General features: G+C 31.5%; 1 protein-coding gene across 1 annotated transcript in view; it reads left to right on the top strand.

Annotated features, from left to right (window-relative positions):
- The window catches only part of LRP1B (LDL receptor related protein 1B), a gene marked incomplete at its 3' end in the record, with an annotated part of 1847377 nt that overhangs the window by 1662621 nt on the left and 167388 nt on the right, over positions 1 to 17368 (top strand). Inside the window, exons 65-66 of the mRNA XM_081262419.1 lie at positions 54 to 173; positions 1585 to 1704. Coding sequence (XP_081118545.1) covers positions 54 to 173; positions 1585 to 1704 — 240 coding nt within the window. The remainder of the gene's footprint in view (positions 1 to 53; positions 174 to 1584; positions 1705 to 17368) is intronic.

The raw sequence follows: 17368 nt of genomic DNA, 5'->3' as shown, positions 1-17368 counted from the left end.
TTTAAATTCAGACATAGATCTCAGGTCAGATTTTTTTATTCTCTCTGTTTTAGACACACATGTCTGCTTGTCAGGTCAGTTCAAGTGCACCAAGAACCAGAAATGCATCCCAATCAACCTTAGATGTAATGGGCAGGATGACTGTGGTGATGAAGAAGACGAAAGAGACTGTCGTAAGTTGACACTGATTGTCCATTCTTGCCTTACTTTTGACTCCCAACTGAAATTGGTCTAAAAATTATTATTCATCATAAAATCATATAGTATAGAAAAATAAGACAGTGATTATGTTCAAATAGTTACTAGGTGCCTATGGGATGGGTTATCTATGATGCTGTAATCAAAAATTGTAGAGAAAATTAAAACATGGTGATCTTTACTTTAAAATCTACCTGGAGATTAAGAGAGAAATGAATGACATCTCTCATCTACATCATCCTGAAGTGAAGCATCAAAAACAGCATTGCATTTTTATTGCCCATGTTAAATAGATACAGGTAATTTTCTTCTGTTGATTTGGATACTTGAAATTAACTCCATTTTAGTTCAAGATTCCATGAAACATGTATTGAATCTATGATAAAGTATATAATATCTAAGCAAAATAAGCTAAGAAAATTCCTTTTAAATATATGTACATAAATGTTCCATTTAATAAAACTTAACAGGTTATTTGAAAGAATTATGATAAAAATATATTTTATTCTGTTCACTATTTATTTCCACCTTCCTCCAAAAAATCAAACTACTTTAAATGGAAGGCAAAGAGTTTACAACAAATGCAGAGATGCATGTAAACAGGCATGCACTTGCATACACACACACACACACACACACACACACACACACACACACACAGGATCTAAGGGATAGAGCACCTGTCAGGTTTTAGGTTTTCAACCAAACTACTGTCAACATTTCTGTCTTGCAGAAGTTTTATATTATTCCTCTAAAACTTTTATCAGTGAATAATGTGCAGTCATCCAGCAATTTGATTAAGATGGTGCATTCAGAATAAAGTCAGTACAAGTTCTTTATGGTTAGCCATTCTGGAAGCTGAACCATTAAACTGAGTAGGATTTGTGATGCAGTTTATAGTCTAAATCGGATGTTCACCACTTCCTTCAAAACTCAACACAACTTCTGGAGACTTTGATTGAATTTCATGATTTTTGTTTGCTCATTCATGTAAAGTCCTCCAGTTTGTTTCTTTTCAATGGATTAAGTTCATAAATAAATATAAATTATTAAATTAATCTGGAAAAATATTTTGAAAAACCTAAATTCTTTATTCTTTAAATTAATTTTTACAAACATCTAATCAAATGTTTTATTGAAAATTCTGATTTTTAATCAAAATGTATCATTGCAGAAATATGTTTTTCCTTTTTTTTGTACTAGAAAGAATATTAGAAACACATAGGTATTTGAAAGTTGACATCCATCACTTTCAGAACATGACTAATGAACAGATAATATATTTTTGATAAATTGCCTTAAACATTGGTGTAATTGTTTTTTATATAAAAAAAATAGTCTCTTCTTCTTCAAAGCTACATGTTAATAGATGTTTCTTTTCTTAAGCTGAAAACAGCTGTTCTCCTGACTATTTCCAATGTAAAACTACCAAACACTGCATTTCCAAGCTGTGGGTTTGTGATGAGGATCCAGACTGTGCAGATGCATCAGATGAAGCCAACTGTGGTGAGTGTTTTGTGAAGACATACCTCACCTATTTGTATTTGTGTCAGCATCTGACATGGTCCCAGCAAAACAAATGTGAACATAATTCAAAGAGACTAAGGTCTTCCATGAGAAAATTTTGTCTCCTAGTGATATAACAACTTAGCTGTTTTAGAAAGTAGAGAGGGGTAAGACGAATAAGTATTTTTTAGTATAACTCAAAGCTACTTGTAACAGTCAAATTTTAAAAAACGAGGTAAGACTCTCATCTTCCTATACTCAAGTATGGACATGATATTAAAATTTAGTGACTAGAACAAGAAAATGGCATTTTCAAATGATTCTAGAATTCATTTCTCTGCTTAAATCCATTAATTCCCCATTGATTCGTTGATTGTTATTCTTCATTTTTAAACATAGTGAAGACAAAGGAAGAAAAGCTTTAAGCATGTTTTAATGGAAGTGATTACTTAAGATGGCATTTATTTTTCAAACATCAACAGTTTCATAAAAATATTTTACTTACAATATTTCTGAATTAACATTGCCAGAAATGTAGATCACATATTTTTGTTGAATGCATTTTATTCCATTTTGAAAGTGTCAAGAATGAAATTGAAATGAGTAGTTCCTATGTGTAACTCATTTAATCAATGTTTATTAAAACTTACTGGAGCTTATTTTATAGGCAAATGTGCCAACTTCTCGTTTTTAGAGATGAGAATGTATTTAGTCCAGTAATTGATTAGAAAAGACAAAATTTCTACAAATTAAACACAGAACTTTCTGGCTGCATGGTCAAAATTGTATAAATGCATTTGCTTGATTTCCACACTATTCTCATTTAATTTTTATGGCAGAACTGGAAATAATGAAAAGCTTTAGGTGCTTTAAAATTCCATTTATATTGAATAACACTTATAAGCTACATATGTAATCACTGGCAATAATAACATGTCTCTAAGTTATTTTCCTAATTCTGCCTTTAGTATAATTGTGTCTTTGGAATATGTAATCCTTATAACTTATGACAGTATTATAAAATTGCCATTTACCATTCTGTGTAATTGATCTTCACATTTAATTCACAAACACTGAAATTGCATATCATCACCAGTTTTTCTATAATAATTATTAAGGATTTTAGTAGGTTGGTTTATGTTACTGGCTAGTTTGTCTTGTTGTCTTTTACATTTTTGTTTATCATGGAAAAGTGGAATAATGACATTAATTTTGAATAACTTTTTTGGCTGAAATGCTATTTCTATATTTCTGTATTTCATCCTCCTCACTTTGGTATGATTTAACTGTTTTTGTTAGCTTATATTGCTGAAATCAATTTTGATCCATCATCTTAATTAATGGTAATGCTGAATACTTACTTAGTTGTTGTATAGGCCAGGAAATGTTACAGACTTTACATGATTATCTCTCTTTTCTCTTTATTATCTTTATTTTACTCATAAAAAAGTGAATGAAGCACTGTAGCTTTAGGTAACTTGCCCAAAGTACCACAGCTACCATGTGGTAAACTTGGCCCTGAATCTAGGGTTGTTTGACACTGACACATCTGCTTTGAACCTCTTGTGGACATAAGAATAAATATACCTCATTCTTCCTATATAAAGAGAAAAAAATATTTAGGTACTTTTAATAATGTCATTATATGGGACTCTACCAGTCACAAATACTGGTATAATTTTGAGACCAGAATATACACACATATATATTCACAGAGGCAGGCAGGGCAGAAGTGCTGCTATTTGATTAGTCATAAACTCACGATAAAATTTCATGGTAGGTAAATGCTAAGTTAATTTCATGAAACTTCTTTATGTCATATTTTAGCATGGCATTTCACATTCCTCATTTTCTATTTTTAGTTTTTTTTAATTATTTCCAGTATTGGGAATTGTACCCAGGGTACTTAATCATTGAATCACATGCTCAGCCCTTTAAAAATTTATTTATATATATATTTTTATCTTGAGACAGGGTCTCACTAAGGTGCTTAGGGCCTCGCCAAGTTGCTGAGGTTATCATTGAACTTGTAATCCTTCTGCCATGGTTTTTGGGAATGCAGGAGTGTGCCACCATATCCGACTAGTATTTTAATTGTATAAATTTGTGGGATGCAGGGTAATAATTAAATATTCATACACAGTGCCCAATGACCAAATAAGGAAAGTTAACATATATAGCTCCTAAATTATGTGCAATCAGCCATTTTTTAAAGCTACTTTCCCCACCCAACCCCCTTTTTAATTTTGAGATGGGGTCCCCCTAAATTTCTAGGCTATCCTTGAACTTAGCTATTCTACTGTCTCAGTCTCCCAAGTTGCTGGGATTACTGATATGCACCACTGCACTCAACTTCTTTTCAATTTTGGATTAATATGTAATGATTGTACACATTAATAAGGTACTGTGTAATATTTCAATACATGCATAGAATACATACTGATCAAATCAGGATGATTAACACTTTCATTCCCCTAATAAGTACATCGTATTTAAACACTTCAAGTTTCTCTCTTCTAGTTATTCATAAAATGCAATTTTGAACTCTAGGCACCCACTGTGTTGTAGAATGCTAGAACTTATTACTTCTATCTAACTGTGTTTTGGTACCTGTTATCTAACTTCCCTTTATCTCTCCTCCTACCTTCCCCTTCTATCCTGTCATAGTCAAACAATCCTAATATTTAAAGAGGATAAGAAAGAGGTGTCTTTTTTTAAATAAAAATAAATATGTCACATATTTATGCAAATTCTATAATTACACCATGGGATTTGGATGCTTTTTCTTTGAGGCTTTCATTGAGTGAGAAATAGATATATGTTTTAAAGGTTAACTCTACCATTCGAAGGTCTTATTGTTTGAGGCAGTCATATGTGCTTCTTTGTGAGGAGCTTCTCTAGAAAATGCAATGTATTTTGCTATTTCAATGTGTTTAATCCATGTTCTCAGGTCCCAGCAGTGTATAGATTAGACTTGTGTTAAGTGTCTGTTGAATGATTAGTCGCTTCTCTATTGAAAAACCTCGATTTGCAATCCATTTTCATTTTAGTTTCCTTCCTTACTTTTGTAGTCCAGTGCAAATTTAGAGCGTGATTCCCTATAAACCTGTACAGTATAGCACTCTAGAAATTCACCTAGAGCTTCCTTCTTATTTCTCAGCACCAGTTGTTATATTTATGTGTCATTATGTTTGATTGTATTGATTTGAAAATGCACTTAATAACATCCTAAAGAATCATTATCTCTCAGCCCAGCTTTGGACATATTACTTGGTATGTAAGTGCCACTGGAGTTTGTGTGGTTGATAATCTAATTTTGCAACTTTTAAAAATGATTATATGGCTCTTGTTGTTCCTTTAAATATAGGATGTGTGTGTGCACACCATCATTGTTCCTTTAAAAGAAAGATCTTTGTAAAATAATCATTTAACTTCTGATACATTTCTATATTTTTTATTTCATTTTTTTCTAAAAAACAATAATGTGGAGAAATTACTTTCTATATGCAAGTAAGCTGCTGTTAATTCACTAATATATTTTACAGTATTATCTTGCTACATTTCATGGTAAAATTTTTGATATTATGCTTTTTCTCACTGTTTGCTCTGCAAAATGTAATATTTTCTCCTTTTTCTTTCAATGATGTTTCTTTGTGTGATTGTATTTGTGTGTGTGTGAGAGAGAAGGAGAGTAAAGCAACACTTATGTTGAAATATTTTGGTTCCAATAGAGTCTTTCAAGGATTGCCTGGCAGTATGAATGGAACCAGTAAATTTCCTTCTAGCTTTCATACAAAAAAATGAATGGCCTATATGTGAATTATTAACTAGTCTAAGTTGAATACAACACTTTTTTTTCAGCTTTCATGCTTTTTTATTTCTGGAACTTTCATACATCAACTGTCTCCACCAAAAGGATGTGCAATTATTTGTTGATGTCTTATTATTTGTTGATGTCTTTTTATTTATTTTTTCCTCTTAACAACATAAGAAAATGGTGAGATTTAAATTTTTTGCACAAAACTAACAAGGAGCCCACACAATGAGTCTGGAGGCATGCCAAATATTCTAGTCTCTGGATATATCCATAGTAAAAGCCATGAGAGGAAATAGCTTTTTGTTCACTAGGGATTAAAATTGAGTTCACAAAGAACCCAATTTGATTTAATAAGAAAGCTGGTTGAAGCAGTTGAAATTTCAAAAAGACATTGAATCAGAAATTTAACATTCTGTTATATTTTTCTTTGAAAAACTTTATCTTTGTCATACTGCCTTCTCAAAGTTTGCCAAGTTTATTTGATTCTCTAGATAGACAGGCAGACACACACACACACACACACACACACACACACACACACACACACTTCTCTCTCTCTCTCACACACACACACATATCTAGCTGGAGATTCAAAATAGTATGTGAAACAAATAAGAATCTGACACTTTATGGGAAAAGAACGGAAAAGAAATGAGCAAGAAATGTAGAAATTTAAAACATTTTCCTCCTAGGCCTACTTTTGGAAAAACACTAGTTATCTTTGTTTTGATTTATAAATTTTTGGTATATGAGAGTCTATTCATGTATCCTTTGGGCTGAGATTTCCATGGAGAATATTCTACTGTTTGTATTCTCAGATATTATTCAATTTTGCTTAATGCCATGCTTGTGTGATTAAGTTGCATACTAGTGAAAAAAATAATTAGAATGAAGGATTATATTGTCTTTATTCAGCACCAACACATGGTATTCCATCTATGTGTAGTGTGGAAAGCTTGATTTTTAAAAATCCTATTAAAAGAAAGTTAGATTTGTGCTTATCAGTTAAAATCAATTTGTTATGTTTCATTTATGAGAAACTATCCATTTTAATCCATTAATACTTCAGGACTTAATATAATAATGAGAAAAAAACATTATTTTAGAAAGTTCTAACTTTATCATGTATTGGCTTTGTGATCTCTGTAAACTTAACAGATATTTTATAGATAAGTAATGATTCTGTTGTTCAATCAGCCTTAAATTTATTGCCTAGGATGCATGTACACTGGGCTAGATTTTTAATGTTGAAGTCACCGTATGTATGGTCAGTGACCACGTGAAAACATAATGGAAGAAATGATGTAGGATTTACTTTGAGGTAAATCTGCCACTTCTTTCTCAATTTTGGATATATAAGTAAGTTAGTATTTATTCTTAATGTGATCTAAAATTTTAACCTTATAATTAACATTCTTGTTTCTCCAAATATCTGCATATTGAAAAACTATCTACAAAATTTTCCATGAGGAATCTCTTTTGACCCAAAGTAGAAGTGACATGAAAAGTATTATTTAGAAGTCAGAGAAATAGAAAACAGATCTTTCTGTGAAGTGAGGTCTATCACTCCTGTGAATCATATTATCTGTTTCAGTCAGCTTTTGCCTCACTGTAACCTAAATGCCTGACAAGAATAATTTGGAGAAGCAAAAGTTCGTTTGCACTTGATGGTTTCAGAGGTCTTAGTCTATAGGTGGCCAACTCTATTACTCTGGGTCCAAGGTGAGGCATCATGGTTCAAAGACATGGCAGAGGGTAGCTGATTAAGACATAGCAGCAAGAAAGCACAGAGAAAGCGTGAGGAGGGAGAAGAACCACAGGCAGAGAGAACCTTCCAGGGAATGTCCCCAGTGACCCACCTCCTCCAACCATGCCCACCTGCCTACCAATATCACCTAGTCAGTCCTTTCAAACTAAGATGAACTGATTAGGTTACAGCTCTCACAATCCAATCATTTCACCTCTGAATATTTCTGCAGAAACACAGGAGTTTGGGGTCTTTGTAATGTTCAAGAACTCATATCTAAACTATAACACTATCCATATTGTTTTCTTCTTGATTCTATATCCTAAGATGACCACATACACCAAGTATATACATATTCCTTTTTGGTATAGATACTAGATTTTGACCTATATTTAAGAAAAGCCAGAAGAGATGTAAAATGATATTATTTGTTAAAGTTCATATTATTCTAGTACATTTTCCAAAGTATCTTTTTGATAGCCTGTGAATTATGTGAACTATATTTTCCTAGGGTAATCAAATCTGTTATTTAAGTTCATTGATTAATAATAATTCTGAATTAATAGTTATATAATATCTGTATATCTACAATAGTATTTTAGCAATCATTTGTTGGAATGCCAATATAAAATTAAAGTAAATGGTTATTAATTTATTATAGCTTATTAAAATCAATTATTCAGGAATTTAGTGTTGTAATAATTTATATTTAAATTTGAGTGGAAGACAGTCAAATTTCCATATCAGAATTCTTGGAACTTGTGTTTAGATCATAAATTCTTTTCACACAATTTTGATTAAATGAGCTGTCACCCCTGTAATAATACATAAACTGTTTGAATTTTTTGAAGACATATCTGAACTTTAATCCAATTCTTTTATTATCAAGTAATTTATAGTGGGAATAACTTCTTATATGATTTAATAGTATTGTATGGCTTTACAATCTTTATTTGTACATTTTTATTAGATTAAATATTTTAAATCAAATATGGAATTTGTTTATATCTTATTCATAATTAGCTTCTGAATCCCCAAAACAAGATGTAATGAGACTATCCACAATGTTATCTAATTCTAATTAATCAAAGTTGTGTTTCATCAAATCATGCAGTTCTGTCATTTAACAATCTTGCCTATATATCAGGAAGTTACATACCTTTTTAGACATTTCTATGGTTTTTTTAAAATGTCCATAGGTGATATATGTGGTACTGCTTGGTAAATACACATTCTAGAACTTCTGAGGAAGAACATTCAGTTGCTGGAATTGGCATACACCCAATCTGATTGTGACTGCTGCTCCAAGAGGAGTCTTTGGAATTACTTCCCAGTTCGTTTGTGTGGTCTTTGTAATGTTCAAGACCAAAAGATTGATAACTAAACAGTAATCAGAAAAAAAAAAAAAACATTGGTTAATTATCAAGAATCATGCAAGTATAGGAAACTATTTTCACTAATCATAAATCACTTTACCAACTTCCCATTCTGATAATTCAGTTGAGTCAGGAAGGATAGTGACAATTGAATGAGGAAAGGATATTTAATTGAGTCAAAGTGAAGAAATTTGAGAATTACTAACATATGATATATGCAAAAGTGTACCTGTACTAATTTAGGATATACCATGTCCTTTTCTAGAATGCCTGAAAAAATAATTGCAGTTTAGTTTTCCAACATTTTTAAAAATTAACATTGGGAATATATATTTTTAAATCCAGTATTATAAATAAAGAATTGAAAAACTATTCACATAGTTATACTTCAAGAGACCTTAAGTCAATGTTTTTTCTTCCTAAACAGAGGAAAACACCAGGCACTTTAAATTTCTTAGACACCATCACTCCATTCTACAACATTGAGCCCTGTTTATATTTTCCATTTCCCTTAAATACTTTACATATTTGATTAATATTATTATCTTTATGATATTCATTTTTTGGAGAAATCTATAAACACATGTGGAAATATTAAGTAACCCATTTATGTTAATGTTATGGAATTTAAAGTATTTCAATAATAGGTATAAATAATCGTTTGAAAAACATCATGTCGGGAGGCTGACATGAGTTCAAAGCCAGCCCCAGCAACTGATCAAGACTCTCTTTCAAAATAAAACATAAAAAGGGCTGGGGATGTGGCACAGTAGTAAAGCACCCCTGTGTTCAATCCCTAGCACAAAAAACAAATAAACAAAAATCCAAACATCATGTGCTGGGCATTGTGCGAAGTACATTATGTGGATTATATCATTTAATCTTCACAATGAACTTATGAGCGGTAAACTGTTAGTATCACTATTTTATAGGTTGAGATGTAAGACTCAGGAACTGTAAATACATTTGTTATTGTCATTCAAGTGGAGAATGAGCAAGTATTTGAATCCATGAGATTTGGCCCCATGCCCATATTCTTAACCGTTATTCTCAAAACACTTCCTTGATCTGCAATAGTTTGCAGAGAAACAGATAAACATGATCCTACATAAATGGAATAATAAAATGTCAAGAAAAATGCAAATTTAAATATTTTTTAAAAAATCATAATACTTGTAAATCATGATGAGTAAGCAAGAGTAAGAATGGCAATATAAGGATATATTGCATGTAGGTATTTTGAAAGCAATAATAAACCAACTGAAGTTCACTCTGCTTTCTCTTATTACTATTCATCAGTGGGAAATTCTAAACAAGTCAGCTATAAAATTCCCCTCCCTGCAAGAATACACCAGTGATTGTGACCTGAAAAGGAAATCTAGTAGTTTGCCCTAAAGGTAAAAAAATCAAGTACAACGAGCAAATTTGTTATTAAATCTCATTTTGGAACATTTTTATTTTTACACTGACATTTTAAAGTTCAGAGTTATTAGTGAGTGTTAGAGAAGCCCTCTCTATCCACAACAAACTTTTTATAATGATGCAACTAGAAAGAATGAAAGAGAATTGAATAGGACGTAACTTCTCACCGGCCATTCTGTTATCCAGCATGATGTTCACACACAGTTTAACTCTCTGGTGTGGGATCCCCAGCTTGCAATTCTGAATCACATGTGCCACTCTTGGAAAACATTGTCCTCCTCTATGGGGACCATGACAGCAACACACTTACTGTACAGGGAGTTCCCTTCCTCCAACATGCTATGACTGCCTCAGTTTATATTATCTTTTGACACTGCAACATTGGAGAAATGGTCTTTCTTTTAAAATGTCTATAACTTTTGTTCACGGGTATGTTTCATAAATGTTCATGAATTTCCTAAGATTATGGGAAAGTTCAATTAAGAAAGGTCACTTGGAATTTTGTATGATAAATTTAGGCCATAGTTATATTATAAATCCAGAGACAAATTTAAACATAACATATAAAATTAACTTTCATAAAGGCAGGATTAAATCTATTCCACAGTCAGTGAGAGTCTTCATTCATTCTGTTTCTGACAATGGCTCTATAGGTTTACTCATATAATTTATTTTAAAGAATGAGTAGTGTTAGTTCATATAAATGTATTCGTCTCCTTCAAAACTTGATAAGGCTGTAAATTAATCCACATATTTTTTTTCTTGTTTTTAAAATCTGTATTTTTTTTGACTTGAAAATTTTTTATAGAATTCTGACTGGACCAAACTATCTATGCCATATGATGTTTTTCAAGAAATTCTTTCAATCTAATCAGTTGTCATTTTTTTTACTTTAAAATTAAAAGTCCTGGTATAGAATTTTGTGATGCACATGTTCCAAATATTCTCAAAACAATTAGTCTTCTGGGACAGCCATCTACAGGGTGAGACTTTAAGGATATATATATATATATATATATATATATATATATATATATATATATATATTTGTGTGTGTGTGTGTGTGTGAAAGAGAGAGACAGAGAGAGAGAGAGAGAGAGAGAGAGAGAGAGAGAGACATGGTAGAAGTTTAGGAGTAAATATTCTTGATTTTCTGAATAAATAAACACAGACATATTGTAATTTGGAAATCAGGTGTGTGTGTGTGTGTGTGTGTGTGTGTGTATGTGTGTGTGTGTTAAGTACATACCAGCAGTATTTTTAGGGAATGGAGACCATTCTAAAACTCTAACTTTATATTAAAGAACTGTAATAATGCTTTTAAAACAATTGCCTGAACAATGTTCTTTTTCAAAAGTTTCATATAATCTAAATAAATAGTAAACAATACTAAGGATTTATTAGTAGAGAGAAACAATTCTAGAATTATTACTGTAAATTAGCCTTATCAATATTGGATGAATAAATGATCACTAAATAGTTTAAAATATGAATGGCTACTGAGAATAGAATATTTGAATATATCTTCATCCTGATATTACTCTTAACCTACTTCCAAAAACCTTACCATTCTGAGGAGAGTTTATTAACACTGTGCCTTGTTTCAATTATTTGAAAGGTTTAATAATAAGAAAGCATTTCTTTTACTTTTTCTCATATTATGGAACTTGGTAATTGACCAGTGAGATTGAATTGTCCATATCTTTTTTTTTTTTGGAAGATGCAGTTAAGTTTTGGCACCAAATGCTTTATTTGTTGGCACTGAAACAAATGCAAGAAATTAACATGCTAAAAAATTCTAGTTTAGAATAATTAAGCCCAAAGTAATTACATGTGACTTCATTGGCAAAAGGTTATGACTAACATCCAGAAGCTATTGGTGTGGGGTGAGGAGGTGGTAGTGCCAAACTTAAATTCCAGGGCTTTTTTTGTACCATTCAGTTTTCACAGCTGGAATTTACTGCTTCTTGATAGTGCAAAATTATCCATCCACTTAGTTTCATTTTTTGGCACTGTGCTATGACTCAGTAATTTTCAGCATCTTACTGACAGATGGAAAGTGTTCACTAACAATGTTGTTGAATTAACATGGAATGCATTTCTAAGTTACAATAAAAGAAAGGACTGAAAATGTCTACTCCACTCAGTGCCATCTACAATGCATAAATTGTTTTAAAGTTCAATGAATTTTAGTGTGGAAAGGGTCTTCAATATCATCAGGTTAAAGTGAAGCTACATCTCCCATACCCAATCTGAATAAACAAAGAACACTCCTTTGAATATAAATAAATTCCTCATTCTATAAATTAGGGCTGATTTCTTCTTTTTGTTCTTTTGAACCAAAATTGTGAATTACCTAATGCTAATGTTTGTGAAAAAATGTCTCATTTAAAAGGTCTCAAACTAAATTCCTTCACCACTTTTCTCCAGGCACAAGAGTTATATTTTCCATCCTATATTCACCTTTGTATATCTGCCTTGAAACCTTCCAAATTTCTGCACTTTGGTTATGCTCTACTGGAAGGAATTCACGACTTTTGGTCAGATAACATGCTGATTATGTCAGCATTCTCTATTGATATAAGCCTTCATTTGTTTTGAAGCAAATAAAACAGGTGTTCACACTATTGACTCCTGGCCTACTTATATGACTCCCTCTTCAAATTTCAGAGATTTTCTATAGATTCTGCCAAATCATATATTTATGTATTTGTATCTTGTGATCTAATGAAGTTTATTGTCTCCCTTATCACATTACAAGTTCCAGAGATGAATTCTATATATCTTCTACTTCCTAACATATTATGTAGTACCTAATACAGAATCTGTCGAAAATAAATGTTTAAGGAATGAGTGAAGGAAAGAAATAAAAGACGGTACATATTTTAGTTGGTTCAGCCAAATGGGTATTTGTCTCATATCCATGTTGGAACTATAGTTTCCATTTTTGTATTTTTATGTTTTCTTTATTGTTTTATTTTTATGTAATCACTTCCCCCACCAATCACTTCAACAGTGTGGTCTTGATTAGTGTGCAAAATTGACTTAAATTATAAGGTGCAGCATTACTAACATTCTGTCAAGCCTATTGGAGGAGATGTGCCTCTTCACTTGCAGGAAGGCAAATGTGCTGTGTCAGAACATTAGGGAGGTTCATGAAGTATTTCTAAACTCTGAAGTTATCTACAACAGAGCTTTATTCTTTATTAAAACACTTATTAGTTAGGTAGAATTTTTTCTGATCGCTTTTATTTCTTCATTTGTAAATGGTTGTAATGCACTTGTCTTAGAAAGCTGATGAGAGAGATTTATATGAATGTATAGCACATAGTAGATCCTCAAGAAATATCTTTTGTCCCTTGTATGAGTACCTGTTTGCCCAATAATTAGAATTGCTATGGGCTAAAACACCCAGTTATTCATCTTGTAATGGATAATGAGTGGGATACATTGGTACACACCTGTAATCCTAGCAATTCAGGAAACGGAGGCAGGAGAATCAAAGTTTGAGGGTAGCCTCAGCAACTTGGTGAATCTTATTTCAAAAAAGAAAAAAAATTAAAAGGACTAGGAATACAGTTCAGTGAAAAAGCTCCCCTGAATTCAATTCCAAGTACCAGGGTTAACCAAACTAGGTATCTACCCTACAACAAATGAATTGATAAAGAAAATGTGGTATATACACACAATGCAATGTTACTCAGCCATAAATAAGGATGAAATTATGTCATTTGCTTGTAAGTGGATGGAACTGGAAAGTATCATGCTAAGTGAAATAAGCCAGTAAGCCCCCAAAAAATCAAAGGTAGAATATTCTCTCTGATATGTGGACACTAACCCACAACAAGAGAGGGGAAGGTAGAAATTCATTGGAGTAGACACAGGGGAATGAAGGAAAGGAGGGGAGTTGGGAATAGAAAAGACAGTAGAATGAATCAGACATATCTTTCCTATCCTTATATATGAATAGAGTTCCATCATATACAACCACAATGATGCATTTCTAATTGTAACAAGTTAGGTTTATTCTATATATGTATAATACAGAACAATACACCCTACTGTCCTGTATACCTGGAAAGAATAAATAAAAGAGAGTGAGAGAGAGCGAGAGGAAAGGCCACAAAATATTTAACTATATAGTATAAAATTTTATAAAATTATAGAATGGTTCTATGAAATCTTGCATTTCTTTTCAAGACAGGGCTAAAGGTAATACATAATCAGAATTAATAAAAAAGTATATGACATAAGATATATCCAACAATAAATGTTACAGGACATATGACTCAACAAATTTTATATAGTTTTTGCAAAATTTTACAAACACAATTATGTACATGCACTGTATTTCTGAGTCCTGTTTATTTGTGCCACAGTTTTTCTGAGGTATAATTGACATATAGTAAATTGTAAATATGTAAAATGCACAATTTGATAAGTTTTAACAAGTATAAATGGAACCCATGAAACTATCACTTAATCAAGAACATACTTTTTACCTCTAGAACATATTTTTTACCTCTAGAAATTTCTATCCTTCCAACTCCTATATAACTTCTTAACAGGCAACCACTTGAACTGCTTTCAATAATTATAGATTACTCTGTGTGCACTAATAAAACTAGATTTCTATAATTTGAGTTCATATTGTCTGGCCTATTTCACTTAATTTGATAATTTTTAAATTAATGTTGATGGCTATATCGAACATTCAATTTTTCATATTGCTGACAAGGGTTCTATTGTATGGATATACCACATTATTTTTTGTCCATTCACCAATTCATGAACTTTTTGGTTGATTTCAGTGTCAGAAAATTACAAATTAAGCTGCAGTGAGCCTTTATGCATTGGTCTTTGTATGGATAAACTCCTTCTTTAGGAGTACAGTCTGCACCATGTGATAACTATGTTTTAAATTTCAAAAAAATAACAAATTTGTTCCAAAGAGGTTGCACCTCTTGTATAATAAAGAATTCAGTTTTCTCCATATTCTTGCCAATGTTTGGTACTTTAAAATTTTTGCTGTTCTAATAGGTATATAATAATATCTCATTGTAAATTTAATTTGTATTTCATTAGTGACTAATGGTAAGTAAACATCATTTCATATGCTAATTATCTGTCTACATATTCTTGTGGAAAAATATCTGTTCCAGTAATTTTCCCATTTTTAAAAATTTACTGTGTGTGTGTGTGTGTGTGTGTGTGTGTGTGTGTGTGTGCAATTCAACAATGTAAATTATATGTTCTTGGTTTAGGTAAATATTTTGCAAATATTTCCTTGTAGACTATTCCTCATCTTTTCATTCTCTTTTCTTCCTTCTTTGGAATTACTTGTTCTAATTTATTTTTATGTAAAATGAAGTCACTGACATTAAACCATTTTTTTCTAGTACATATAATGTTTCTTTCCATAAATTTTTACCTAAACATTTGTTTATCAGCATCTCACATAGATTAGACATTTTATGCACATATATACATATGCATAAACATAAATTTGTTTTCTTTTTAATTTTATTCTATCTTTGACTTCACTTTCTACTACTTGTTGAATATGTTCTATTTAGAAATATAACATAATTTCCAAATAATTGTGGATATTCTGTATACTTGTTTGTCTTTCTTTCCCATTCAAAGTGTATATTTTGCATGATTTGAATTCTTTAACATATAGCAACATATGTTTATTGCCTAGAATGTGGTTTGTCTTGAAAATGGTTCTGTTTGCATTTGTAAAGAAAGTCATCTACTGTTCTGAATAGAATGTTCTACATATCTCAATGAGATCAAGCTAGGCAATGGTGCTGTTTACATTTTCTATATCCTTGCTGATTATGTATGTGCATGTGTGTGTGTGTATATGTTTGTGCTTATTCTGATAGTTATTATAGGGTATAAAATATTGGTCTATATTTGTGCATTTAATTATTTCTCTTTGCAATACTACCAGTTTTTAAATTCATATATTTTGAAATTTACTGATGCATACAATCTTAGAATTATATTTCTATTGTTGAACTGTCCCATTTGTCATTAGGAAATAACCTTTATTCCTTGTAATATTCTTTGCTATAAAATTTACTTAGTCTGATATTATAAATACTTGAGGTTTCTTTTAATTATTATAAGCATAGAATATCAAATACTTTGTATTGTGGCTCCATATTGGGTACCCAGAAATGAATGTGAGTGTTGTGAAATAACTTTGGATTTTTAGGCATGACTATATTTTGTATCCATTTGGCCTACCGGAAAGGGTAGGTGTGATAGGTTATTTCAACATTGAGAAATTTGTATATGTTAGCAAGATGCTTAAGAGTGGTGATTACATATATACGAAGAGATCAATTCAACGCAGGTACAAATGTATTTCATAGGAGCATGTGGACTCTTGAGGGCAATCAGTGTTCTGTAGCCAGTAGCCAAACCTGAACTTTAATGACAATAACTGGAACAAAGGCCACTATAATAATTCTCTTCTCAGTGCAGCTGCTGCCTTAGTTCCCTGAAGACTAGAGGAATGTATGGAAAAGGTAGGCCAGTTATGGAGAGACCAAGATCTGAGAGATTATGGACATAGACAACATTTCTGCTTCTGCTCAGAACTCAGGTTAACCTTCAAAGAATAGACAGGAAAACTGTGGTAAGTGAGGAATGGAAGCATCCTTTATTTTATGGCGAGATTAAACCCATACTTCCCATAGGCACTTCTTCTCCAGGGCATATTTTTATTAAATAAATCACTAACACATGCAATTGACTTCCTGGAAACATTTATTGTTTAGGAGACTTAAAATAACCAGATCCAAACAACAAAGGTAATATTATTTTCTTCTCTATTATTTTTATAATAGAGGCCGTTGGCCAGGAATTTGGTTGTTTGAACAAAAAGAAACTGAAACTAAATCAGTATGTTTTAATTGCTTTTACAAGCAAAAGTCTTCAATAAAGTAATTTGTATTTCCACAGTTAATTTTTAAAAATGGATATCAGACAGTATTTCAGAAGACATATGAAATATTTTTAAGAAAGTAAAATAAAAAACTTGCTAGACTTTGAATTCCATTAGAAATTAGATTTCTTTTTTATCAATAAGTAGAGGAAGACATTGAAAGCTTTCTGAAAAGAACCAACTTAATTTTGTGCCAAGATCTCATGCTGAGGTGGAGATGATATTTTGCTTAATGTGGAACAAATACTTTTGCAAATAACACCAACACTAGCATGGTTCCTCGTATGTGATTGCCTGCCAAGTAAATAAAAGTAGTTTTAAGGTTTTCCTTTTTCTTTAAA

Source organism: Spermophilus citellus, assembly GCF_964194105.1.
Source record: "Spermophilus citellus genome assembly, chromosome: 11".
NCBI lineage: Eukaryota > Metazoa > Chordata > Mammalia > Rodentia > Sciuridae > Spermophilus > Spermophilus citellus.
This window is presented reverse-complemented; position numbering and strand designations above follow the sequence as displayed.